At 39.9% G+C, this 26,438-nt stretch overlaps 4 protein-coding genes and 1 long non-coding RNA gene across 8 annotated transcripts; 2 read left to right on the top strand and 3 right to left on the bottom strand.

Moving 5' to 3' along the window:
* The first annotated feature begins 1,967 nt into the window (after positions 1–1,967).
* On the top strand, positions 1,968–6,152 carry polr1e (RNA polymerase I subunit E). The gene is made up of 11 exons (XM_031285849.1): positions 1,968–2,075; positions 2,442–2,545; positions 2,689–2,765; positions 2,837–2,978; positions 3,062–3,206; positions 3,752–3,862; positions 4,129–4,225; positions 4,330–4,460; positions 4,558–4,639; positions 5,661–5,792; positions 5,874–6,152. The coding sequence occupies exons 1-11, from the start codon at positions 2,000–2,002 to the stop codon at positions 6,037–6,039; spliced, it is 1,263 nt and encodes a 420-aa protein (XP_031141709.1). The 5' UTR covers positions 1,968–1,999; the 3' UTR covers positions 6,040–6,152.
* fbxo10 (F-box protein 10) lies at positions 6,142–12,972 on the bottom strand. 3 transcript variants are annotated; one of them, XM_036000310.1, is made up of 11 exons: positions 12,705–12,972; positions 11,631–12,263; positions 10,638–11,462; positions 10,278–10,427; positions 9,662–9,798; positions 9,219–9,289; positions 8,960–9,112; positions 8,481–8,831; positions 8,071–8,381; positions 7,770–7,954; positions 6,142–7,345 (listed from the first exon to the last, which is right to left on the bottom strand). In XM_036000310.1, the coding sequence occupies exons 2-11, from the start codon at positions 12,213–12,215 to the stop codon at positions 7,165–7,167; spliced, it is 2,949 nt and encodes a 982-aa protein (XP_035856203.1). In that variant the 5' UTR covers positions 12,216–12,263; positions 12,705–12,972; the 3' UTR covers positions 6,142–7,164. The 3 variants fall into 3 exon arrangements, with proteins under 3 accessions (XP_035856203.1, XP_035856205.1, XP_035856204.1); XM_036000312.1 differs by having other exon boundaries at positions 8,071–8,378; XM_036000311.1 differs by having other exon boundaries at positions 12,702–12,965.
* Positions 12,973–15,348: 2,376 nt separating this feature from the next.
* Positions 15,349–16,683, bottom strand: LOC116040470. 2 transcript variants are annotated; one of them, XR_004102683.1, is made up of 3 exons: positions 16,350–16,683; positions 16,109–16,185; positions 15,349–15,601 (listed from the first exon to the last, which is right to left on the bottom strand). It is a non-coding gene; the product is annotated as an uncharacterized LOC116040470 (long non-coding RNA). The 2 variants fall into 2 exon arrangements; XR_004102682.1 differs by having other exon boundaries at positions 16,123–16,185.
* Positions 16,684–18,783: 2,100 nt separating this feature from the next.
* Positions 18,784–20,700, bottom strand: LOC116040469 (C-X-C motif chemokine 10-like). Its single transcript, XM_031285850.2, has 4 exons — positions 20,455–20,700; positions 20,138–20,267; positions 19,890–19,976; positions 18,784–19,273 (listed from the first exon to the last, which is right to left on the bottom strand). The coding sequence occupies exons 1-4, from the start codon at positions 20,531–20,533 to the stop codon at positions 19,258–19,260; spliced, it is 312 nt and encodes a 103-aa protein (XP_031141710.2). The 5' UTR covers positions 20,534–20,700; the 3' UTR covers positions 18,784–19,257.
* Positions 20,701–24,652: 3,952 nt separating this feature from the next.
* Positions 24,653–26,021, top strand: LOC116040543 (interleukin-8-like). Its single transcript, XM_031286001.2, has 4 exons — positions 24,653–24,911; positions 25,103–25,235; positions 25,355–25,441; positions 25,581–26,021. The coding sequence occupies exons 1-4, from the start codon at positions 24,845–24,847 to the stop codon at positions 25,591–25,593; spliced, it is 300 nt and encodes a 99-aa protein (XP_031141861.1). The 5' UTR covers positions 24,653–24,844; the 3' UTR covers positions 25,594–26,021.
* Positions 26,022–26,438: the final 417 nt, after the last annotated feature.

The raw sequence follows: 26,438 nt of genomic DNA, 5'->3' as shown, positions 1-26,438 counted from the left end.
CAAGGAATTTGACTAGGGCTCTTGACTTTTTGTTGCTTTCAATGTACTATACACAGAAATAGACACATGGCTAAAAACAAGGACTGGCTAAAAACAAGGTGGATGCGTGGTGTTACAGGGTTATTGCACAAGCAAGATGTTTACCCTGTGGAAAAACATTCTGCTACTGTCTTCTTGTATGTGTAAATTTGTATTTTATGATTCCCCGTTATCAGTTTTGGACAGATATACATGAATTTATTTTCAATAAAACTATATCTAAACTTGTATGTAACAATAACGCTTTAACTCAATATTTTAATGGATACATTTCACATGAACATGATATATTTGGTGGTCAATATAAAATATATGTTCATGGGAGCATTATCTGTTGTGTGGACTCTATTTTTCTGTCTTTTACATGGTTTTCCATGTCCATCACCTAGTATTTATTGTCTGGACGTGCAAGCTTTTGTAAACCTTTTTACATTTTAAATAGGCCCAATTCAATTCAATTCAATTCAATTCAATTTTATTTATAGTATCAAATCATAACAAGAGATATCTCGAGACACTTTACAGATAGAGTAGGTCTAGACCAAACTCTGTACTTTACGAAGCCCCAACTATTACAGTGGTTGCCTCAAGAGCAAGCATTAGCAGTAGCTATTGCGACAGTGGCAAGGAAAAACTCCCTTTTTTTGTTAGGAAGAAACCTCGGACAGACCCAGACTCTTGGTAGGCGGTGTCTGACGGCACCAGTTGGGGGAGTGGTGAATGGTGGCAATAATAGTCATAATAAAGATAGTGAAGCAGTGATCACAATGGTAGTCATAGTAGTTCATGTCATAGTAGGGCACAGCAGGGCGTTACGGGGTGTAGTGTGGCACAGCAGCCTGGGTGGACGCGGTTGGACGCGGCAGGACGCAGTCGGACACTGCGGGGAAACGCAGAGCGTAGCAGGGTGTAGTAAGTCCATAGCGTCAGCTGCACCCAGGACCCCGGTGTAGGTGCCACCCAATTCCAAGGCGATGTTCTGGGTCAAGAAGAAGCAAAGGGACTCCGGGGAGAAAACTCCCCAGAGCTAGGTTAGTAACAGGCATTTCTGGGACTAAGATGCACACAAAAGGAGACAAGTGAAAAGAGAGAAGAGGGAGCAGCTCATTGTGTCCTTGGAAGGAGCTTCCCACAGCAGTCTAGAGTTATAATAGCATAACTAAGAGAGGCAGGCTAAAGAGAGGGGCCCTGGACCGGGCTCGTACTCTCCCCTGCCGGAACGGGCTTGTACTTCCTGCCTCCCTCTACTCTACTCTACTATGCTGCAACTCCTCACTCCCTAACTATAAGCTTTATCAAAGATGATGGTTTTCAGTTTATTCTTAAATGTGGCGACGGTGTCAGCCCCCCGAACCCAAGTTGGGAGCTGGTTCCACAGGAGAGGAGCCTGGTAGCTGAAGGCTCTGGCCCACACAAAATACACTTCTTAGGTCTTCCCCTAGTATAAATGGTCATAGCGTATGATATGTAGATTATTGCAGACGAAAAACTATCAAAGAGTAGAGTATGTACATTGTACATAATTGTGTTATTAGTGTTTTTGTATTTAAAGTTGTATGATGATTCCCCTGAATAATTGTTACTTATTTATTACTACTGTTTTTTTCTTTCTTTTTTTGACTTACTGTTTATTGGGTAGATATTTGTTTACAATTATTATTATATACTTTTTTCTAGGACCTTTTTTTTTTTTAGATATTTTATATTTTGGAATTAAGTTTGTGTAGACCTAATGCACTTTGATCTAGCTGTTGAATTATGTTTGTTGATATCTTTTAAAAAAAACCGGCTTTCTAATATGAATACTAGCATTCATAAAAAGTATGAATAATAATGCAATAGTAAAATAAGACCTTAAGAATTGCAGCTACTGAAACAAATTTCACAAAGTGGTTTAAGAACAAAATCAATCTTGGCGAACACGGAAGTACAAAGGAGTGAAACCTCTTGCATCAAACTCATGACAACAAATATGGCTGCCCCCTGCTCGTTGGTGTGTTGTAGAGAGGAGAGCGACTCTGAAAAAGCTGTTATTGGTGACTGTCTCACATTTGTTGGTTGTCGAACATATTAGAAGAATATTCTAATTTAAATTTTGCCAGTAAATGTTGGGTCGTGCTTATGTCCTCTATTTTAAACACCCGTTTGTAATTGCACACGTGGGTGCTAGCAACAGGGCTAGTTGTTCAGTGTTGTGCTTGCCAGAGTGAAGTTTGAGGTTATTCTCATGTGTAGGAAGTTACATTTCACAGTAGTAAGAACAGTGAGAAAAACGTTTTCTTGAATTTGTTGTATCTTGTTAGTTGCTGCTTGGGTTAATTAAACTTAACGTGCATGTCTTCCGAATTGTGTTTATGGTGGTATGAAACGCAGGCATTGACAAGGTCCTCGTTATGTTTCAGTCCGCTTTTCAAATGGCAGCGTCAAAAATGAAGACAAACTGGATTTCACGATGTACAAGAACGCAGATGAGAGTAACCCCAGGAAAAAGAGCAGGCGGATAATGGTGAGAAAGATGGACTGCCTTCATCCTCAGTACTATACAGTTGCACTGTTACGTTACCGTACATCTATAATTTATTGTTTAGGATGTGCTGCTCTACTTTGAGTACTTTCATGACTGTGTTGCTTATGCTTTCCTCTGTCTAGGCTGCTGAATCAGACAGACTGTGCTATGTTGGAAATAATTTTGGGCCGGGGTCCTTGAAATGCAACAACCTTTGCAAGTATGTAGCATATTTTGAGATTTATCATTGTGTAACTACCTACAGTAATACGTGTGTTGTTTCTGTTTTAGATATTATGTAGGAGTGTTGAACAGGCAGTCCATGCAAATGGAGGTGCACAGTGCTCAGCTCTTTAACATGCAACCTGTTATACCGGGAGACGCAACAGAGACCGCAAAACCCAGGGACACTACTCAGACCTACAGAGACAAGGTGCGATGATTTGTGCTGTTTTTCTTAGAATAAGAGAAGAATGGTATTGATGTCTTAATCTTATGTTAACATTTTCTCTTTAGGTTGACTCTTTGATTGAGGCGTTTGGCACCAACAAACAGAAGAGAGCTCTGAGCTCCCGCAGGCTGAATCAAGTGGGCAGTGATACCCTGCACCAAGCAGTGGCTAAGGCTGCCAACACTGTGATTGACCAGAAGGGTCTGGAAGGTAAGCTACACGGAGTCATGGATATGGAAGTCAGTAGTCTAAAAATCATCAATTAGTCATCTGAGGAGAGGTTGGTTTATAAAGAAGGACAAGGGTTATGTTTAGGGCTGTCCTCGACTAAAGAAATTCTTAGTCGACTAACACTTATATGATTTTGTTGATTAATCGATTAGTTGATGTAATCGACAGAGCGGTGCTCTTTGAGAGGTGATTAAGACTAGAAAAGCACAATATAAATGTAGTTAATGAACCATCTGTAAAACTGAGTTTCTCCACAATTAATCCTGCAAAAGCACCACTTTAAATCTTGTGCTTACCAGAAATGTGCTCATAAGTTTCTTGGAAATGAGTAATTAAGCATGAATAAGCATAAAAAATGACTCAACTAAAGAAATCTTAGTCGACTAATCGACTAAGAGGTGGCAGCCCTAGTTATGTTAAATAACTGGCTGCTTGAGTTGTCATTTTTCTCTCCACATAGTCTTCTGTTCTGGTGTCAATTTGTTAATATAAAATGTTCATCTTTTTTTTTCTTCTTTCCTCAGCTCTACAACAGGAAGTAGCTGAGACAGAGGTCCAGGGAGACCTGGCTCTCCACCTACCCCCTTGCAATGCAGGCGCTGACAAACCTGAGAATGTCTACCTATTTGATGATCGTATCCTTCTGTGTTTGTGTGCCTGAAGATCAAGATAATAATTGGATAGAGAGTGAGGACTGTTGGAAATGGAAAATGCCACATACAAGAACAGTTTCTTAAAGCATTTTATAGGAAAATAAAAGTGGTGAACTTTGAGTTGAACATGATATCTTTACCTATTGCTTGTGTGGAACTGTAGATAGTGGAACAGATATAATTGCTGGAGGTGAAAGCTGCAGCTGAGCTTGTTTGTTCGGGTCTCCATCCTTAACTGATATCCACAGTCCTGAGTCCAGTAGAGTTTGGGGCTTTGGAGCAGGCTGGTTCCAAGATGGCAGCACTCACATCTGAGGAGCTGAAGAAGATGAGAGATGACGCAGGGTAGGGTGACAGAGGACTCAACGCTTGCTTAGGTATTTTATTAATCTACATTTTGTTTCCTGCATTGCATTTGAATTGTTTTGTACTTTTACATTTTATTGAAGGTGCTTGTGTGTTGTGAAGCACCTGGAGAACATGCCGACTGAGGGTGAAGCCAGAGATAAGGCGGCACGCTGTGCCTTTTACCTCTCTATGCTCCTCAAGCTGGCACGGCAGAAGAGCATCACCCGCAAGTGTGAGTAATGTTGTTTGCCTTCATCAAATGCATGTCAAAGGTGTTTCTACACGCATCTCTGGAGCACAAACTAATTGTGATTTATATTTACATACAGTTGGGCAGGAGGAAGGCTGTCCTCGCATCATTCAGAGCAAACTGCTCAGAACATTCACTGTGGAGACTTTCAACAATGGCAGGTATGATGGAAGTTTTGCACATGTATCATTCTGTAAGATATCTGCAGGGACTGCATCAGCTTCTATATCAATAGCGCCTAACCACTGGGATGTGTCTGGAATTTGATTTGCAATGTGGTATCATGACTTTGCGTAAACATACACGGTGACTTTCTTAAGCCAAGTGGTGTGTTATCTGTACGCATTTTGAGCTATCTGCGTCTATGTCTACGCTGTGTACAGCGGGCGTAAACATACACGCCACTTGGCGTGTTGTCGCCGTCTTGCCTTGTTATCGCGAGAAGAAAGCTACGGTTGGGTTTAGGAAAAGAAGAACGGGGTTGGCTTTAGTAAAAGAAGAAAGCAACTGTTTAGGAAAAGAAGAATGGGATTGGCTTTAAGGAAACATGACACGGGGGACATGATCCTGCTTTACTGGGTGAAAGTCCTGTGTTTTACCCATCCGCCACCCCAACCAACCTCCCTACGCGGATTCTCGCCCTTTCATGCTACTCGCTACAGCGTAAATTCACACGCAATTGCAAGCTAATGTAAGTCAATGGAGGACAAACGGCGTTGATAAACACGCTAAAAAGCGAGTATGCGTCTTGATAACACTGCAATAATGGCATATGAATTGGCGTGTCATACATACGCCATTTCATGAGATCAGTCTGTGATTTGGTTGGATTCAATTTGCAACTTCATATTAAAAATGAATGAGAATGATTTACTTTTCCTTGCCTAAATTTCTGAATACAATGAACAAAGAGGCTGTTATTGTCCCTTGCTGTATTTCAGTAAGAGTACTGCAACGAACAATGCGTTGAGCATAAACGTCTCCTTGCGTGCTCGTAGGGCGAGCGGCATCTACGGCGGCCCGTGCACGGTGTCGAGCGCGAGTATACCCACACCTTAACCCCGCTGCTGAAAATAATCCTTGAAGAAACCTTGTTATGTCTTACTAATATAGTTGTTGCATTGATTTTATCGAAAAATACATCTCTTAATTTCACTTTTTCTCCTTACCTCATTCTTTTAGGGTCCAGAACATAGTGTCAGCATCAATGCGTGCCAAATTAGCAGCTTACGCCCTGGCCCTGCTGCTGCACATGAATCGCATGACTGGTGACCTCACATTACTGCACCGTGACCTGGGAATCACCGAGGCCAGGTAAGAGCAAAAGGCCACATTTGTATATGGAAACTGTAGTGTGCAAGTATACAGTAACTGATGTTTTGTGTCTTCCTACAGGATGATTGAAGTAGCAAAGTCAATGGGACTGACCCTAATTAAACAGGCACGGGCGAAGGCCTACGAGGCTGAGCTGCGAGACACAAACAGGCACGCCTCTCTTGTTCTACCTCTGGTCAAATATGATCAGTTCATGGAGAGACGGAAACGCAAGAAAATGCACTGAAGATCAAGAATTGGATAGAGAGTGAGGACTGTTGGAAATTGAAAATGCCACATACAAGAACAGTTTATTAATGCATTTTGTAGACAAATAAAAGTGGTGAACTTTGAGTTGAACATGATATCTTTACTTATTGCTTACTGTGCAAGATACAAAAAAAGCGGCGGAATGAGCTGTAAACAACTTCTAGATGACAGAAAACATCTAGCATAGACAGTAAAAACATATAGGCACATTTGTAAACGGCACATACTGCACACTGAACCTCAGTATTCCTTCTATAACTGGCTATTTCCAGGTGAATCTGTGTGGTTGTGTCATTGTGCAGCGTGATGATAGGATCTGGAATGATAACCTCACTGAATTTCATTACGTCAAAGAAAGCTTAGGTGCATCACATTTCAAGAACAACACGGAGGACATGATACAAAAAACAGACTCACCAGGAAATGGCTGTGTGAAAGAGGCAGAAGCTTAATTGGCTTTGTTCTTTTTTCCTGCTTTTTTGCATATACACATCACACTGGGACAACTCCTTCCCAAGCTACAATCATTGATTGAATAAAAAGTCCAACAAGGCACAGCTTTACTTTGTAGCATGGATGAGGCTGGCATCTCTAGAGCCTTTGACTCCTGCTAGGTTTTTTTTTTAAATGTGCATGTCCCAACCAGTGAGTCTCAGAAGCAAACAGATGAAACCAACAAAGTCTACAGCAGGTCTGAACATGAATATGAAATCTGAATGTAAAAGAACATGATTAAGTTAAAGCTTTAGTATGGAAATGGTTGTTTAAGATGTAGGATGACAATGCTTGAATGTTGTACTCCAGCTTCACTTCATGAGTCCACATTGGATAAGTACACTGGCATTTGATCATAAAATTACAAAAGTCTGATTTCAGATTTACAACATGTTGTGCCACCCTAATGTACTGGAAGGTGGATGGCCCCTTTAGTGGTTATACACGGAGCAGCCTCTTCTTGGACAGTTACTAGACCTCAACAAGAGGGCATCATTGTCAAAGGTCAAGAGTGCTCAAAAGCTTCGATATACACCAGTTCAAAAGCAACCAGATGCTGACCTCTTTCGAAAGTCATTCATATTGGTATCTAAGTGCTTGCCAGCATTCACAGGATGGAGCAGAACATGCTGCCACTGTGGCAACCACTTTCTACAGTAGCGCTGATCCTGTTCGTCACGGAAATCGCAAGTCTGGAAGGATATTGGGATGAGGAGAGGCCAGAAGGGGAGCTGGCCAGCGGACGAGGGGGAGGGTTTTCTAAAACCCAGGGAGGAGCAGATGTACAGCTACAAAATGCAAAGAGATAAAGATTTTTTTTCAGACAGAAAAATTCATACAGAAATCAGGAGCAGTGCAGATGTTGAAACACCAAATCAATGAACCTGCAAAAACTTTTTTTTGGTTACTTGTGGGCAGTGGAAACAAGTTGTGAACACATATATATCACCTTTTAAAATAATCTGGTGAATGTTAAACAGTTCTTAATTTAGATGAGGTGCGGTGAGTGAACTAAAGCAGGAAAGCCGTACAGAAATTCATTATAAAGCTCTGTAAAGCTGAGGAGAGCTGCAGAATCAGGTTATAATTCTCACCACTGTGCTACTATGATAAAAATACCGTCTCTAGAAGGAAGAAAAGAAAAGGGAGAAAGAGTACAGAGAGAAAGTGCCAGACATTCAGACCATCAGTGGCTGTCAGTTGCCTAGTTACCTGTTACGTCTTAGAACATTGTTGTTGCGCAACACACAGCTCTCATTGCCAGGATCGATATGTAGCAGGGCCTTTTTGTTTCCAGGGTGGCCCTGGAACAAGAGATTGTCATGGACAACACCTTTTACTGGCCCTAGCACAGCAACGCCAAAGCCCTGTACTGGTTGGACACGGTTGCGCATTACCTAAAGATAAAAATGAGAAAACTATAAAAATGTACATAAGTGTTAAAATGTCATTAAGGATCTATGTACAGTGCTGGAAAACTAGTTAAACATTTCCAAGCCTCAGTCCATTTCACCTTGATGTCAGCACTGCCAGAGACCTGGATCCCATATCCACGGTTTCCAACCACATCATTCTCCAAAATCTGCCCGTTACCACTGAAACCGACACCATGGCCGCTGTTTTTATAGATGCCGTTACCACGAAGCTCCACTCTGCAGTCTTTCTCCACCGTAACACCACCTCGACCATTTTCAAGAATGCAGTTTGTACCCAGTCGGGTCAGCTGACTGCTCTGCAGCACAGCTATGCCGGTGCCACGGTTACTGTTCACAAGATTAGCAAAGACATTCAGGGGCTCACTGCTCTTCACGTACAGACCAACTGCTTCAGAGAGAGACAGGGAAAGATGAAGAGAACATTAGAAACAGGATGTGAATGACTGTGCCCCTGACGCTATGTAACACTCAAACAGATCTATATTACCTCCATTGTAGCTCATGCAGTTGCTCTCCACCAGGGCCACGCTGATGGAACGATGGGCAGAGTGGCGCTCATCCTCACTGTCCAGATCACTCTCCCATGCAAACAGTTCCCCCTCTTCATTCAAGTTCTCCTGCCCTTCTATCCCTTCTCCTTCTACCCCCCTCCTTTCCCTGCTGCCTGCTTCTCCACCAATCCCGTCCTGCCCTGGCCAGTTCCCCTCCCTGGCCTCGATGTTCTCTGGGTCTTTCCTGCAGAACACTGCCAGCCCATACATACAGTTATGGGTGATGTAGTTTCCCAGGAGCTGCGGGAGGCTGGACGACATAACCCACACACCACAGCCTTTGTTACCTGAAGAAACAAGAGGAAGAGGAGAAATGAAACAACTGTGCCATGGTTGGTAAAGATGATCTCAAAAGGTAAGCGGTTATGTGAAGATGAACATATGATGCTGCCATTAACAGCCTGAAATGACATACAGTAGACATGATTTCCCTCAATGAGTCCGCGGCCTCTCTCTCCCACCACGACACCGTCTGAGTAGCCATAACAGATGTAGTTGTTCCTCAGGATGGGGTCACCTCCTCTGCGGATGTCCACACCCCCCCACTGGTTCTCTTTGATTACATTCTCTGGAATATATTATATGTAAAGAATAAAAGGTTCATAACCACAAATAGCTCTTTACCTTTCTGTAAGTGGCACATCAATGGGGGAAATGAAGAACACATTTAGCACCTGTTATCATCCCTCTGCCATTCTCGTTTATAGCTATCCCTGCTGCCTGGCCCTGGAAGATGTGATTCCCACTAAGAGAGAGAGAGAGAGTGAGGAGAGAATGAGTGGAACAGGAGCAAATAAACAAGTTCAGACTTTATGTAGTAGTCTATGCAGAAACACTAGGTTAGGCGCACTTGTTTATGTCAGCAACTGCACCCCGGGCATCACATCTGCTTACTTTTACTGTAAAATGCTAGGTTATGTATAGCAGCAAAACATATACCACTGCACTGCAGCAGTCAAAGTGATTGTGAAGTTGCTTGAGTGAAATTATCAAGCCATACAACACTCCCAAGTTTTACATTTTGAAGGAATAGGTAGTATAAACACATCCTGGTGATAGGTTTAAGCAGGGGCTACACATTCCTGTGCAAGTTAAATGTTTGTGGAGTCCTACCTACCTGACCACAGGATTCCCGCTGAAGAGAATATACACGCCCGCTTCCTTGTTGTTATAGATCTGGTTGCTCCGAATTGAACCTTTTCCATTGCCAAGGACAACAACCCCTGAACGCAAACCACTATGTATCTTGTTACACTGTGGGATAAAAGACAGAATGAGAGAATAAAAAAATGGAGTAGAGAAAACTAAGCGCTGTTTGGAAATGTACCTACTGATGTTACAAACAAATGTATCAAATGTGAGCTTCTATAGATCACTTTTATTGTGTTTTATGAATGTCCACTCGACATCCCTTTTATTATGGACACCTCTCAGCTTCTTCACGTCATTGTGCGAGTTATTTGACAATGTACAAGCTCTGAAGTTACTGATAAGATGTAAAAGGTGCAATGTGGCATTGGGACCTCAAAAGAATCTCAATCTAACCTGAGTCTGTAGAACCAAGTTTGATATAGTGGTTTGACAAAATAATCTTTTCCATGACAACTGACTGTGAGATACTGTTGAAAGCTCTGGGACAACATAAAAAGTGGGCTGTGTGTTAAGATTATTTTGTCAAATGTGGGTATTGTTTGTTTCTTCCTTGACATAATAGAAAGTGGAGCAGCAATTACTACAATGATGGGGTTAGCCCCTTTTCGGATGTCCAGCCCTGCCTCCCCATTGGAGTGGATGTTGTTTTCTGCGATGAGGCCCTGAGCAGAGAGGCGCAGGAACACACCTGATGCACGGCACTCACACACCTCGTTTCTCAGCATCACTATCTGAAGGAGGTTAAGAGAGAAAGAGAGGGAGCTCAAGTAACACTTAGAAAAAGAAACTGCTGCTGAATTACTCATGATCTGAGCTACTTCTGTAACTTAACACATGACACAAAAGGTATGCAGCCTGTAAAAGTTATTGATCAAATGAAATGTAAATGTTGTCAAGAGACACTCCATTAGTCTGAAGACCGTTGTTATGATCATATTTACTGTGGAGTTCTGGATGCAGCGGACAGCATAGTTCAGCCCACGGAAAACATTGCCCTCCAGCCGAGCTTGTCCGTAATTAGACAAATGCACGCCACCCTTCCCTTCCCTGAAGAGGCAACGTCTGAGGATACAGCCAAGGGTTGAGGCTGCCAACATCTGAGCCTCTGGGTCCCTGTCTAGTTCCTGCTGAAGGGTGAGGGGTTCAGGGGTCAAAGATGGTGGATCTGAGGTGGAGGCCAGTGGCAGAGAGCCATCTGGCTGGGGCTTGAGCAAATGGGATAGGCCATGATGGTCACAAGGGATTTTGTAATCCAATATAAGTGGGTTTTTGGTGTTGTTAGTTCCTCCTCCACCTCGGTTCTCCTCTTCTCCATCGCTGCGGTCGCCATCACTCCAGCCATCTTCAATCACTGTGCCCTGACACACTGCATCTACCCCAGTTCTCCTCTGCCAGTCTATGCTCACAGGCTCCTTTTTAACATTACCACCTGGAGGTTGATGCCCACCAGTAGAGTCAGCCAGAGGGCCTCTGGGAGGGCTATCGTTCCCAGATGCGCCACATGATGGGAACGTCCTGGCCAAGGCAGCCAAGTGTTTACAAGCCCAGTTCCTTTCTGACACTGGAGGACCTTCAATAGTCACAGAAGCTGTGTCACTTCCCGAGAAGTCACAGCTGTCCAACAGACTGAGGACAACGCCAAGCAAGTGGGCAGAGCTGCCTTGTGAGAAGGAGCAGAAGCGAGCTTGGCAGGTTCCTGGGCCGCGGATTTGCAACTGAGCCCCCTCAAAGTTGCAGTTATCAAGTTGGACGTGACCCCATGACGTCTAGAGTGAAGCAAGGAGAGAAAGGTGACTGGAGTAAGACAGATTTAGCAAGAAAGAAACAAAATAATTGGACCCGATTGTAAAACATTTGATGTGAGCAGACTTATTCTGAACACTTGATAAGATATTGCTGTATCAAGAAACCATCATGGCAAGCTGTTACTTCACCTTGTAGACCACAGTGGAGAACCAGGGTGGCATGAACACCAGATTACACAGCCGGGCAGTAGGGCACTGCTGCTCCATACACACCAGGAGGGCCACCTCGCCCAATCGGCCGAGCCCAACCAGCTCCACAGGCACCTTCAGCGCCACTTCAGCCTGCTCCTCATACACCCCTGGATGAAGAACTACGCGGTCATATGGCCCAACCACCCCGAGGGCCCCACGTAGGGTCTCAAACTCGCATCCAGGACCCACATGCCAAACCCTGCGGTCTTTTCGACGACGGAAAAAGAGGAGGCAGGCAGAGGACTGGAGCTCTGGCCCATTTTGAGTCCATGTGCGAGTGGACAGGGCGTGCTGCTTCAGGGCCTCTCTCCAGGATGGGGGCTCCTGGTGGGGCTGACTGGGCCAGTTGGGATGTCGGCACTCAGGGCAGCCTAAGCACAGTTGTCTCCAGCGGGTGTTGTCTAGTGAGAGGATGAGTTCCCGCCAGGCACGGCACACCTGACAGCAGCGGCCCAGGTCGGGGAGCGGAAGATAAGCCAAGATAACCCTCCACAGCTCCACTGGGAGGCTGCCCACCACCATGGCAGCAGAGACACCGACTGGGGAGCACCGTGACGGGAGGGGGGACCTAGAAAACAGTCAGTCACACGCACGCGCAGTTAAGGCAACAGCAAACCGCTAGCGCCAACGTTTAACAACAATAATAAACAAATGAGCATATGATCACACAGATAAATATGCAATGCTACAGTGGCGCGCCATTAAGTTGACGTAGGCCTAGCTAAGTAGTTGAACGGTGTTATTTTAGAGGGAAAACAGCACGTAGCAAACTAGACGGAAAGGAAGGCGTGAATTCTGTAACGTTATTTTGAATTTACGTGACTAATATGTTCACGTAGGCCTGAAATATTATGTTTAAAGTTTGCTACGATCAATGATGATGACGGTTAGCTAGCGAGGAAACTTAACATTAACGCTTTATTTCCTTGCGTAACTGACGTTAGCTATAACATCAACAAGCATCGCATCCGTCAAAAATTAAAGCCTTAACGTTAAAGTTACCTTCTTTTTTTTTTTTTACCAATCTGCCATAGTTAACGTTAGATGAGTCAACACATGTCTGTTGCAGCTATCTTTCTAGCGTTGCACGTCCTTCATCATCACTGCTTCCAGAGTTCATAACAATCCATGATGACTGCAGATGTGCTATCGAAATGGAGTTCAGACGATTGCTTGCAGTTTACGGCAAGAGACCAGACCACGAAACAAACAGGTCCACCTTCCGCTTCCCAAAAGTGGGCGTAACCTTTTGGAAGTAGACTGCTGTTACATCGTTGTTAACCACTTCAAGCTATGCGATACGATGCTGATGCTACAGAGCGGATGGCGTTCTAAATCCAACCCCCTGTTGCCTCCTGGTTGCCTCTCACATCTCTGCTTCCAGCCTCTCCCGACATGCCATGGTAAAGATATAGATCCTTTCACAATACTCAAACATGTTGGTCTAAATGTCCCCATTCTTGTAGTGTCTTATAATAAGTTAGATCTCAACTTGCAGAAAAATACTGTGGCCAAGCTCACACACAGTGTCAAATACGTAGCCAACGGTGTGTAATAATAGGATAATGTTACTATTGTTTGAATGGTAATACAATACCTTTGTAAGTTTCTTTGTGTAAATAAAATGAAAAATAAAATAAAATAACTGACATATTACAATATTGTTAAAGTGCTGTCATTGCATTAACAAGAGTTACAGTTTATGTGTTATGTGTATGTACATTGCTGGTTGTCAGTTTAGACATAAACTGTCAGAGATCTCATTTCTTTTATAGTATTATTTAATTAGAGTAAAATGTATACTTCTAAATATGTCCAAAAATGTTGTCAACATGTACCTTTTGCAACTGCAACTTGTACATTTATATTTTACTGTAAGATGATTTTTTTTTATTAGTCAATAGCATGAAAAATATGTTAGATATATCCTCTGAGAATAATTGTGAAGAAAGCCCTTGTTTTGTCCATATCAATTTTCTGTTAAGGACTTTGGCAAGGCTCTGAAGGATGTAGGAGACCAGCTGGTGGCCTGTTTTACAGCACATGTCCTCCAAACAAAATGACTGGACCCAGCTTCAATGTAGGTTTTTTACTTGCGCTGTAGCCCAAATGTCTGACTTTGCTGGACTTCTTCTGACTAGGTAAGTGCGTAAAAGGTCAATAGGTAAACTTTTACTATTCCATAGCACAACATGACCATAATATAGGCTACACCAGGCAGCGATTTGTACATATTTTACACTTATCATTATGCATATAGTACTTTTATTACGTTCCAGTTTACACCTGTATATATATATTTATTACTTCTCCTTATGCATATACATTTACTACATTCCTCTTTACACTCAGTAATTATTCATCACAATTACTATGTAATTTACATTACTTTTTTTTATATATATTTTATTATGTTGTATTGTATTCCTTATTTTAACTTGCACTTTGTGTTAGATTCTCATTTTGTTGTTACTTGTGTGATCTTCATTTACTTATCAAATACACATTTTCTCAGCATTGTTGGGAGCCTGGGATTTTTATTGCCAACTACTCCTTCCCCGTTGTGCAAATGATAAATAAAGAGGTTGACACATACATTAGATAATGTTCCATCTATACACTGTTTCTTTTTGTATTGCACTGTTGCCAGATGGCAGATAATGGACATATTTTTTGTATATTTTAACAATGTAAATTTCAACAATATTTAGAATTAATGCATATTGTTACTATTATCCAAACAATGTATTTTAACTAACACACTTTGCTAAGTGATCATTATTGTTTTTTAGTGATGTGCATGGCTGATGAAGCTCGGGTCCTGCTGGCTGCCCTGGACCATCTTGGCAGATTACCCAAGGGAAAAGCAGATGGATCATTTGAGTAAATTCAACATGAAGCCATATTGTACTTTACACATGTAGTCAGCACGGAGGTAGGAATCTAGAAAGTGTGATCAATAATATTCCAGAAATAAGTGTTCCAGTAGTGATTATGAAAGCTAGAAAAATGTTCCTAGAGTGCAAAATTTAAATTATTTATTATTGAGCTAAATTCAAACATTTTTTTTTTCATCTAATAAGGTACTTCAAGCTTTACAATTAGTCAAGGAAGTGAAGGACTACAGCCACATCCCAGCCCTTCAAAGAGGCTGTCGTCCAGACTGGAGCGGTCGGCCATCAGTGAGCTCAGGAGACCAGATGATCCCAGGTGTCCAGGAGTTGTGTGTGATATTCCTGCACCACACTCAGAAGTGTTGTTGCAGACACAAGTCAGCACAGAAATACAGCTTGCCTTAGGTGAAACTGAATATGTGAAATATATTCATAACCCTATTACTCAGTATGTTTGTGTATTGTTGGTGATGAAAAACTGATCCTGACCTGTGATGTACTGCAAATAATGACTGACACTGAGTTCCAGCTTCTTCTACCACCGGGGCTCCAGCAAAATATGTTCAAATATCCATTATGTATGTGAAGTTTTATATTGGACTAAAAATAAAGCATTATCATAGTCTCAACCTTATTTCCTGTATTATATAATTAACCAAACAGACAAGGGTGAATGTAAAAAAGTGTTTTTAATATATTACGTGCATTTTAAAATATAATTACAGTAAAACAATGTAAACACAAATTAAATTACAGGACAGTATACTGTATATATTGATATACAATGGACTTAGAAACTACAAGTACACAAATGAAAATAAACTTAAGAAAAAGGTTATTGTAAGTGTTAATTGAGTATCTCAGTAAAATATGATCAATACATACTCTATTGGTCTATACCCTGGCTGTTAGAAGCCTTAGCAAACAGTGTTTCCTCCACAGAGAGACCGAGGGCTCCTCTCCTTCTGCTGCTACCACGTCCTCCTGGTTGGACTGCCTGCTGCCTGATGTGAGCTGTGATAGAAAAGTATAACAAACTTCCTTACACAAATCAAATGGTAACAAAGTTCTTATTGATAACTGCGGCTTCTAAGATTGGGTGATTTACAATTAAAATAACTTGCTTTTAAGTAGCCATTAGCAAATGTGTAGGCTTTAAAAACAATATGAACACTTTCCTTATGCTGACCTGCTTGCAAATACAACAGAATACATGTAATTAGAGTTAGGATAGCCAGTTTTGTCATAACTAGGAAAGTACAGATGAACATTCTTGTTGTCTTGTAATGTCATCCTCTTGGTGTAAATGTAGCTATCATTACTGAGTTTCTTTTTATGCTATGCTATGCTATAATAATGCACATATCTATAAAGATGAACCAGTTAGGCACAGCTAACACTGCATATGTACTGTATGTGTCAACCTCTAGATGGGAATACATTATATGCACAGCTTCTACATTGTACTACTTAACCAATACCCTAGCATTGTGTATTATCAGATATAGCTACGTTACTGACCTAGCTAACGTTACCTGGGACAGCATTGTAGCTCTGCTCTGCTCGGGGTCCTGCACGTCCCACAATGTTTCATTATTCTACAGAGAGAAGACGATAATTAATACGTTAGCAGTTAGCTAACGTTAAATGCTAAGTTAACAGCTTCACTAGCTAATTAGTAACTTAACACAACGAAACAACAAACGTCTAGTAACCATGCTTGCAAAGTACATCACAGACAATATATACGATCAATACTTACATTTTATTAATCTTGTAGGAATCCGCTGTGGAGTGGTTTGTGTGTCATCCAAAATCTCTTAAGTTAACTGCACTGAAACGTCAGGGGGCCGGCAGGCACTGAGCTGTCACTCAAAAATACTCCAAATACGCATTAGCCAATGGGGACGCACCCCTGTAAGACCCGCCCACGCGATAGCTTTGTGTCAGAATCGCAAACAAAGACTTGGGAAGCGCAAACGAGAAAGCTGGGAGCAGAACTGCAAACGTGATGGAGAGATCAAAAGACTGATCATTGAGAAAGAAGCAGAGGGAACGGTAAACAAAAGGACATAATATCAAACAAATATAAAACCAATAGTTTACGACTACACAAATGTTTTGTTTACAAGTTTTAAGTTTTACCTTTGAGGTGACACTTTTTTTGCTTGAGTTAGTGGTTTTTGTTTGATACTTGAGAAGTTTTGCTTGGTATTAAAGACACAAAAATAATTCCATAAGGGTGGAGTTTATAACAGGCAAAAACTAGCAGGCAGAGACAAAGGCTGCTCGTCAATGGCTGGTAGGAACACGAGACAATATGACGGGATGAAGATAACTGGGCTGGTATAAATTCTACAGAGCTGATGAAGGAATGGGGTGGGTGTGGGAGTTAGATGACAGGGATTGGCGAGAACACTGGGGCTAATGCGTGACAGGTGGGAGTGGCTGAAATGAGAGTTATGATAATAATGAGAGTTAGTGCCAGGAAAGGAAATAAAACAGACATGGATTAATAGCTGGCTGACATTGTGACACTATGCTATTTCACACTGAAAATATGCCAATGTTGTTACATCAAAAGTTTTCCAAATTTCTTTTTCTACAAGAATGGAACAAAGATAGGAGCTTTGTGATGCTGTTGCTAACACCAGCAGCCCTCTGGTTTTCACCAGTCCTAAACAGTTTTTTTTGCAGGGCATATATCCCATGGCTGCAGGAGAAGGTTGCGAATTTGAAATTAACTGCATGATTTATTTGGTATGTTTGATAATTCTGGGATTTCCACTTGAATTTAAAATCATATAAATTAAAGATATACATACTGGTGGTCTGACGTAATTAAAGCAGTTAAGGCAAGTGTGGACTACTCTTTAAGTTGGAAGCTGGTTATAGTTAGCTTTGCAGTAGATAAATGAGCACTTTCAAGTTAGTAGAGCATAGCATCAATGCTATGACTTTATGATTCCATCTATTTCTGTCATTGATATTGAATGGAAATAAATAATAGCAATTATCAAACTCAGTTTCTTTTGAATAGACAACATCACAACAAAAACCTGTGACCTCCATATGTACTGAGTAGGCATTGCCAGAAGCAACAGCACTGATATGGACTTTGGCTAATAGCTAGCTCATGAACAGACATATAGCTAGCTCATGAATAGACATATTGTGTTGCTGTTGGCTCACTTTTCGTGATTAGGTAGCTGTAGCCAAATGTTTTTCTTGTAAATGATACAATGAAAAACAAGAAAAGTTTAACTTTGGGTAATGTTGCACTAAAATGTTACAATGTCAGCTGCAAATGGAGGAGTGCACTTTACAGCCACTTGAAAATGATTATAGTCCTGAGAGTGTGCACCTTTGTCCAAGAGGTGGCGATGTCCTTCCACTGAATTTAATCTCACGCTGCAGGCACGCTGTCCTACATGACATACTTTACATGACACAAACCAAGAAACACTGTTTGTTGCAATTGTATTTTCAGGATATTTTATTGTGTTTTCTCCATCATAAACAGCAAAAAGACCTCCCTAAAAACTGAGAATGTTTAGCAAAAACTGAGAATGTTTAGCACAAGAGAGTGGTAAACAATCACACAATGTTTATGTCTCTGTGTTTAGGGACAGTGCTCTTCAAGACAGACCTTTAAGAAAACAAAAATGCTTTCTGAAAATAGCATTGGTGAGTTCAGAGATCATGTCTAACTTCTGGGTGAGATTAATGTGGAGTCCAATTTGAAAATGTCAGGTTAATCAAATTTAACATATTGTGTTTTGTTGTTATTTTCATCCAAAGTTTCATCATTATGGTTAATGTGACTTGGTTTACATAAGCCTGCTGTAGCTGTGGTTTTTTTGGATGTGTAGCATATTACATTCAAAGTTAAAAGAATGTGACACTAAACAACATTTTAAAATACTGTCTATATGATGTCTTTCAACAGTGGTATTTTGTATAGCTACAATAAATCAACTGTTCTGATAAAATCATGGATTCAGACCATGACTTTTTTTGCTTCATCCTCCTCCCACACGACATGACACACGAGAAATTACAATGAAATGATAAAATAATCTCAAAAGTAAAGGACTGAGAGAGACATTAACAGATTTTTAGTTTGTAAGACATGCCACAATTTGTTCACAATCATTATCTAATATTTTAGATGTAAATTGATATATATGTTTTTGAATACATAGGCATATCTTCTGTATATAATTCTCCTGTAGAAAACATACAAACAAAGATACGATAAAAAACAACAGCAAAGCTGAAAACACAAGTTCATACACAGACACACCACTTGAATTTCATTCTGTCCAGCAGACTGCAAATATACCAATTTATTGTGCCATGTATATTGTATATTGTGTAACATTTATTTATTTATTTATTTATTTTACAATTATGTATTTTGCTTTACATTTGAAATGCAAGTGTTATAATTGCTTACAGAAAATAGATCTTCTAAAGTAAAAAAAAGTTTAACATATTGCTATATTTCTCGTTGGCACACAGGAAACCTATTGAGCTTAATCTTTCCCATCAAGAAAAATGTGATCTTTGTGCTCCATCAGTGAAATTAACACTTCCAGTTTGAACTTCAGTGGTTACTCTAAAAGGTCATTCTTTCCATCTGAGCTAATTCTGTGAAGGTTTGTACTTCAAGGTGTTGGTCTTCTATGAAAAAAAGAACATATGTTTTAGAGGCAATTCCACTCCACTTACACAGATACTTAATATGGAATTGGCGGCAGATGATTATTTGCTCACTATATACATGATCACAATAAAATTAATTCAAATTATTACATTTAATATCATGACTTGAATTGGAATGTGATATGTTTTAACTATCATTTCAAATTTGTTTTTATTTTCCAATTTAGTTTAGTAATTAGACTGGGACTACTGCTTTATTAGTTTCTGAAATGTAGCTGTCGTCACATGTTTTCAACAATCTTCACTAAGCCAGTAATGACTAATGGTTAACCAGCTTCCTGAAAGGTTATATGCTAGCAGAAGTGATAACTAAAATCCTCTTCTGCAAACAACCTCATATTTCCCTGATCTGTGAGAAAAAAAAAAGAATAACTAACTGAATTGAAGCCAGAGTTGCCTTTTACTCGACCTTAAGGTGATAAAATCCTAGAAACATGTGCCTCAGAGTGTGCAATCCTTGCTTTCAACTCTTTACCCTGAACCCTTACCCTTCAATTTTTTTTTGTTCATATGAGGTCTGTTCTCATGCTTATCGGTTCACATATTCACAGAAATACAGTAAAGATGAACTTACTGAGCCTGTTTCCTCTGAAGTACTTTTTTGACCCAAGGAGCATCAGGGTCCAGACAAATCTTTTGCCCATCCTTTTTAAGAGTGGCACTGCATGATCAAAGACAGAGACATCAGTCACAGCAATATTTCCTGTACGATTTTGTAATATTACACCAGACCCATTAAGACACAGGTCATCACCTCAGATAGGTTTGTTATGTGAGTACAAATTAAGAGAACAACTGTTGAACTTTGTCCCCAGTGCTTACATAATCTCAATATCTTTGCAGTGGGAGCTGGAAAGGTGCACCTCCACCTTTCCTATGTAACGTCCGATGGGTTGTTTCTCCTTGCTGATGCATCGACATCGCTGGTTCACTCCATGATCCCCCAGAATACCTGAGGTTATGAGAGGTTAGAGAAAAAATGTTAATTTCTGGATAGAAGCAAAGTAAAGCACACTGCCGATAGCTAAATATAGATCACAAACAGGCACTCAAATTACAGAGTGCATGGACGCAGGCAACAAAGCGAGTGAAGGCATTTTTACAAGACTACATTTTACCAAAAGACAGATTAGCCTCACCCTCAGGGATCGTCAGGAACACCAGGATTGCCACAATAGTGATGATAGACATATCTGATCTGAAGCTGAAGATAGGCATACAATCTGATTTTTAAGAAAAGGTGTTAGTCAGTAGACTGCAAACATTTGTAGAAAGCTCTGCTGTTCCCTCTGCAGTTGTGATGCAAGTCTTCTCTGTAAATCCTTTTCTACCCTTTCATCATTGCTCCCTCCTTCAGCTATTACAAGGAAGGAAGGTTGCTGTTTTTTTATCAGTGCGTCTGGAGGCAAAAGAAAAGTTTATTATTTTTAGACTAAAGTAGTGGATTTAGTTTCCCACATGTACAATTCTATCTCACTGCACTCCTCCAGTTAGCAAGCTTGGATGGAATTTTTAAGATGTCTTTAAAAAAATAAAAAAAGAAGAAAAAAAAGAAAGATTTTTCCGATGAAAATTGTCTCTTTTTTGCTGAAGCAGAGGTCACTTAGCAGGAATCTGAAATCTGAATATATGTGCCAAACAAAACCCACTGCACCTTTAAATGCTGCTTTTTATAGAAATCCTGTTAAAATATTTTTCCTGTGAAAACGTGCACTGCATTTTTGTTGCCGTTATCTGGAATTTGGATATCTGCACCAGACCAATTAACAATGTTTATCTTATCCATCTGTCCTGTTGTATTTTGGCATCTTCTCAAAAAGCCATGCAACATCACTGAGCAACTTCATCTGTGCAATGATGCTATGCTATGCAAAAATACACAATTATTTTCTAACCTATCAAATAACAAGAATAAAACAGTTTGGGACTTATTATTACTTTTAATGTAAATGCGTGCTGTGTAAAACAAAAACTGAAGAATGTACTGTAATAATAATATATACTGTACATGCAAAAATAAGGTTGAAAGCCATTGCACAATTATCTATAGTCGTCATATATTATATATTATATATATATCTATACATTGTACTATTGATTTGACCCTGTGTTAACCTACATATGACCGATAAAGTATACCTGAACTGAGTTTATGCATGCCAGCAAGCTTATCTTGGCATGATCTTTAATATCAGAGATATGCTGTTATACACATGTGGAATGTTAACTCCTGCAGGGCCACCCACCCACAGATAAAGTCACCAACTCAAAGCAGTCAATCTTTAAACCCCTCCTCCAGCTGTTTGGTATACCAAATACTCAATGACATTTCCTGAAATCCCCAGACTCTATGTGCTATTGAGTCTTCCTTTAGGCTCTCACTTCCTCCTCTCACTTCCTCATATTTTATGTCATTAATATTGCCAACAGTCCAACCCTAGTAGCAGAAACTAATTGTTTGCTATTGTTCACTAATTACAATGGAGCATGCTTAAACTAAAGCAGCACGGTATCGCTCAAGCATACCTATCAGCTTTCTCTCAGACATAGAGAAAAAAACAAAAAGGAAGACAGGCCGACAACAAGTTCATGATTCATTCCTGATTTTTTTCCCAGCTGCTGTTATCAGCCATGTTAACTCAGTCTTTTATATTCAGTATCAGTGTGTAGTGTGTAGTGGGCATGTGCCTATTTAATTTGTAAACCATACTATAATAAGGCGCTGATACTGATAGTCAATGTTATCAGGCAGAATGCCATTCAAGACAAAAATGTGCAGTATTATACTCTACCAACACTATACTCTTGTATACAATACCTTAATGCACTATGGAATGTTTTGTCAAGTTATACCAATGCTGAAGAAGGCAATGGAAGTTTTAGCTGAGGTCAAGGGAAAGTTTTGGAAAATCCAAATTATGTATCATGCGGTGAAAATTTTAAATGGCATCATACATCCTCTGTGATCCCATGAAGCTACAGACCCTGTTTCCTCTATTGGTTTCATATCAACAAAAATCATCTGATATTAGCACTCTGCCCCCAGCACCACAGGGTAAATTTAGGTGGAGACCAATAGATAGAGCAGGGGTCACCAACCTTTTTGAAACTGAGAGCTACTTCATGGGTACTGAGTCATACGAAGGGCTACCAGTTTGATACACTCTTCTGAAATAACAAATTTGCTCAGTTTGCCTTTTATATGATTATTAATGATTAATGATAGTCATCTATGTGAAGACACTGATCACGTTAATGATTTCTCATTATCAATAATTATCAACAATGACTTAACAAGGTGGGAAACAGATAATATCAATATTCAATTTTCATTTTTAGAACAGGCCTGAGGGCTACTCATGTGGTCCTTGGGGGCTACCTGGTACCACGGGCACTGTGTTGGTGACCCCTGAGATAGAGAGTGGTCATATGTGTTCAAACATAAGTTGGTCCGGTGATGACTGTCACATTATCTCATCTCATACACTTACACACACATCTTTAACCAAAAAAGGCACAGCTGTAAATCAAACATTTCCAGTGAAATTCGTCACATGCTTACCAAATGTGAGGGTCACATCTGCTTTTATTTTACTACAAGCCAAACAAAAGGACATGATTAGTTCCAGATGAGATCCTGATCTGGTTATAACCTTTTCGTAAAGTTCAGTAAGTACAAACTAGAGGCACTTGTACTTTACTTAAGTATTTTTATTTTATGCAACTTTCTACATCTACTCCACTACATTTGTCTGATAGCTTTAGTTAGATTACAGAATACAATTTGTCATCCCCTTCCTGTCCAGTGAAACTATGTATCTCCACATTTGGTGATTTTGAATGTGAATGTTTGTAATAAACTGAAGGATGAAGTGTTCCTTTATGGGTTAAGGAAATTAATCTTCTTCTTAAGCTAAAAAAAATGGTTTAAAAACCTCCAAAGCCTCGAAGCTTGAAAATGCATTGTCAGAAAGCTAAAAACAGGGCTTGACTTTTTAGAGATACTTGGTTCTCACAGGACAGCGATGCTACAAACATCCAAACAGAATATGATGCATGGCAATGCTGTAGATTAAACTACCTAACAGTTTATAAAGGAGTTAAAATTTGCACAACCTTAAACAGCTACAGCAATAAAGTTCAAGACACAGATTAATGCGTGAGTAATATTAATCCAAAAACATCACATGTAATAGTTAAACACTGAGACTTTACTGCAAAATGAATACATTTACTTTTCATACCTTAAGTACATTTTGCAGATAATTCTTGCATATTTTTACTTAAGTAAGGTTTTGAATGCAGAACTTTTACTTGTAGTGGACAGTGTTGTATTATAACATAAGTAAAGGATCTAAATGGCCTAAATGACTTCTTCCACCACTGCTTTCCTGCCTTTCTGAGATTTATTTTAATTTCTGTTCAATAAAGAAATAATAAAAATAAAAATGTTACACTTTCAACAGACATAACCTAATCTCCCTTCCTAAACATTTTAACCAGCACATATTGTTTAAGAATCACTGTTTTAAAGATTAAAGATTAGCCCCACCTGTTCAGAAGTTACTTCATACTTCCTTCTGCTTTGTGAAAGTGGACGCAGTGACGTATGAGCAGATGTGTTTGAGCCTGTTGAAGTTGCTTCAGGCTCTTTAGTCCCATGAAGATTTTTGGTACATTACCTGTCATTTGATTAGTAATGATAAACGCATGAGCCAGCGATATGACTGTTTTGATATGTGTAATAATGGCCCTGTTGTTTTTAATCTATAGGATGCATGAACATGGTTTACATATGTTTAAAGTTTCTCTTTGTGATTACATTTAGTGTTCATTTATTATAACTGCATTATTGAACTTGGTAGATTGTACTCTGTTTGAAAAGGAATTGAAAAGAAAACTTTAAAATCAGAAACAACTTTTCTCTCTGTCTCTTTCTAAAAACTCCAAAAAAGACTTTGACAAGTTCTGTAAAGCGCTTCAGGTTATTGAACTTCAACAGCACTGAACATGGCTGTGCATGCAGCTCGGTGTTTTATTATTCTTGTTGTTTTACTAACTGTCCAGCTGTTGACAGCAGCAGTGGTGCAACAAACTGTTAATTTTCTCTCGAGCACTCTTGTCACATCAACCGATTTATTACAGACTTTTAGTAGCTGTGTTTTTCAAATGATTACTCTGCATTAGTGACAAATGTTGACCCCAGAGCACCTCTTGATAATTAAGAGGTGTCAATCAGGTAACTTTCAGTGAGAAAAATTCCCACTCAGCTGCCAACAGTCCCAGCTTGCGCAACCTGTCTGACTCATTTCCAGAAGACAGCTATAAAAGGAGAGACTCTACTCTTCAGCACTAGATTCAAACAACAGAGCGAGAAAGCAGCTGAACCAAGAAAAAAAAAAGTAAAGGAAAGAAGGAACTGAGTAGAAGAATTCAGTACAATATACTTCTTCATTCAGACTTCATCAGACAGCTTTCTGAAAGACAATCATCAGTGTTAGTTGTTGCAGAATTTTGTAAAAGGCAAAAATGATGATCAGCAGAGTCCTTGTCGCCTCTATTGTGGTGCTCCTGGCCTTCCTGGCCGTCAGTGAAGGTAAGAATGTTTTTGTAAATCAATAATTGAATGTAACAGTATTGAACTACGCTGTTGATCAAGTTACTCTATTCAGTTTTGCATTTGAACTGTCACTGCTGTGCACATTCTGCTGTCCTATTTTCTGCATCAGAGCTATCAACACAAACTATTGCACTTTGTGACCATATGTGACTCCTGTGTCCTAACAGGGATGAGTCTGAGAAGCCTGGGAGTGGAGCTGCACTGCCGCTGCATCCAGACAGAGAGCAAACCCATCGGCCGCCACATCGAGAAGGTGGAATTGATTCCTGCCAACTCTCATTGCGACGAGACTGAGATCATGTAAGACTTCATTTCCAAGCCTTCATCCCGATGATGTTGATACTTTTAGATTTTGAGTCCATTTTAGTCATTTGCTGGCTTTTTCTGACTGCATCTCTGTTTCTTGTTTGGTGTTGCAGTGCCACTCTGAAAAAGACAGGCCAAGAAGTTTGCCTGGACCCTGAAGCTCCCTGGGTGAAGAAAGTGATTAATAAGATCATGTCCAAGTAAGTACAGATCAATTATACAGTACAAAGACACTCAGTCGTCTACTTTCATGATGTAACTGGATAGTGATACAGAAAAGAACAGTGTTCACTTTTTATGCACAATATAATTCTTCTTTTTTGTTTCTTTTCTCTGCAGCAGAAGACGCTGAACAGACCAGGACAGATGTGCTTCATGAGTCTGAGCCTTTTAAAGACAAATGAAAAGTAGCAGAAAGTATTTGTTGTCATCACACTCATCTCATTTTAATACCAGAAGATTGCCTAATGTCCTGATTTTCAAAATGCTGAAAATGACAATTTACCCATTAAGGTTATGTTTGTATCAAACATGTTATTTATTAAGAAGTATGTGCTTATTTGTAATGTCACTTGTGTGTGTGTTGTAGCCAATTACTCTCTGATGTCACTTGGCTGCTCTTGTAGTTTGTAAAACTGCATACTGTTATCTTGTCTAAAATGTAGTTTTATCAACATATTTATTGATGTATTTATGAAACGTAAATGTATCTGGATTCAGTTGTGTAGCTGTGCTGACAACCTATTTATTAATTAAAAAAAGTTTATGTGAAATTGAAAATGGAATTTCTTTGATTTTTTCCTTTCTTACATATTATTAATTTGTCTTTCCTGTTGTATGTCCCTTGCAGGGATGTAGTCATGAGATGAGTTTAACCTCTAGTAACTGATATATCTTATTTTAGAATATTCCTTAAATGTATAAGAAATTACCAATAATATGCAGTCAGTACAAAACCACAAATTGAAGGAAACATGTTCCCTTAGACTTTATTTGATAGTTTATTAAAGGTCCCATGACATGAAAATTTCCCTTTGGGGTTTTTTAACATATAATATAACACATAATATGAGTTCCCCCAGCCTCCCTATGGTCCCCCAGTGGCTAGAAATGGCGTTAGATGTAAACCAAGCCCTGGGTATCCTGCTCTGCCTTTGAGAAAATGAAAGCTCAGATGGGCTGATCTGGAATCTGCCC

Source organism: Sander lucioperca, chromosome 4, assembly GCF_008315115.2.
Source record: "Sander lucioperca isolate FBNREF2018 chromosome 4, SLUC_FBN_1.2, whole genome shotgun sequence".
NCBI lineage: Eukaryota > Metazoa > Chordata > Actinopteri > Perciformes > Percidae > Sander > Sander lucioperca.
This window is presented reverse-complemented; position numbering and strand designations above follow the sequence as displayed.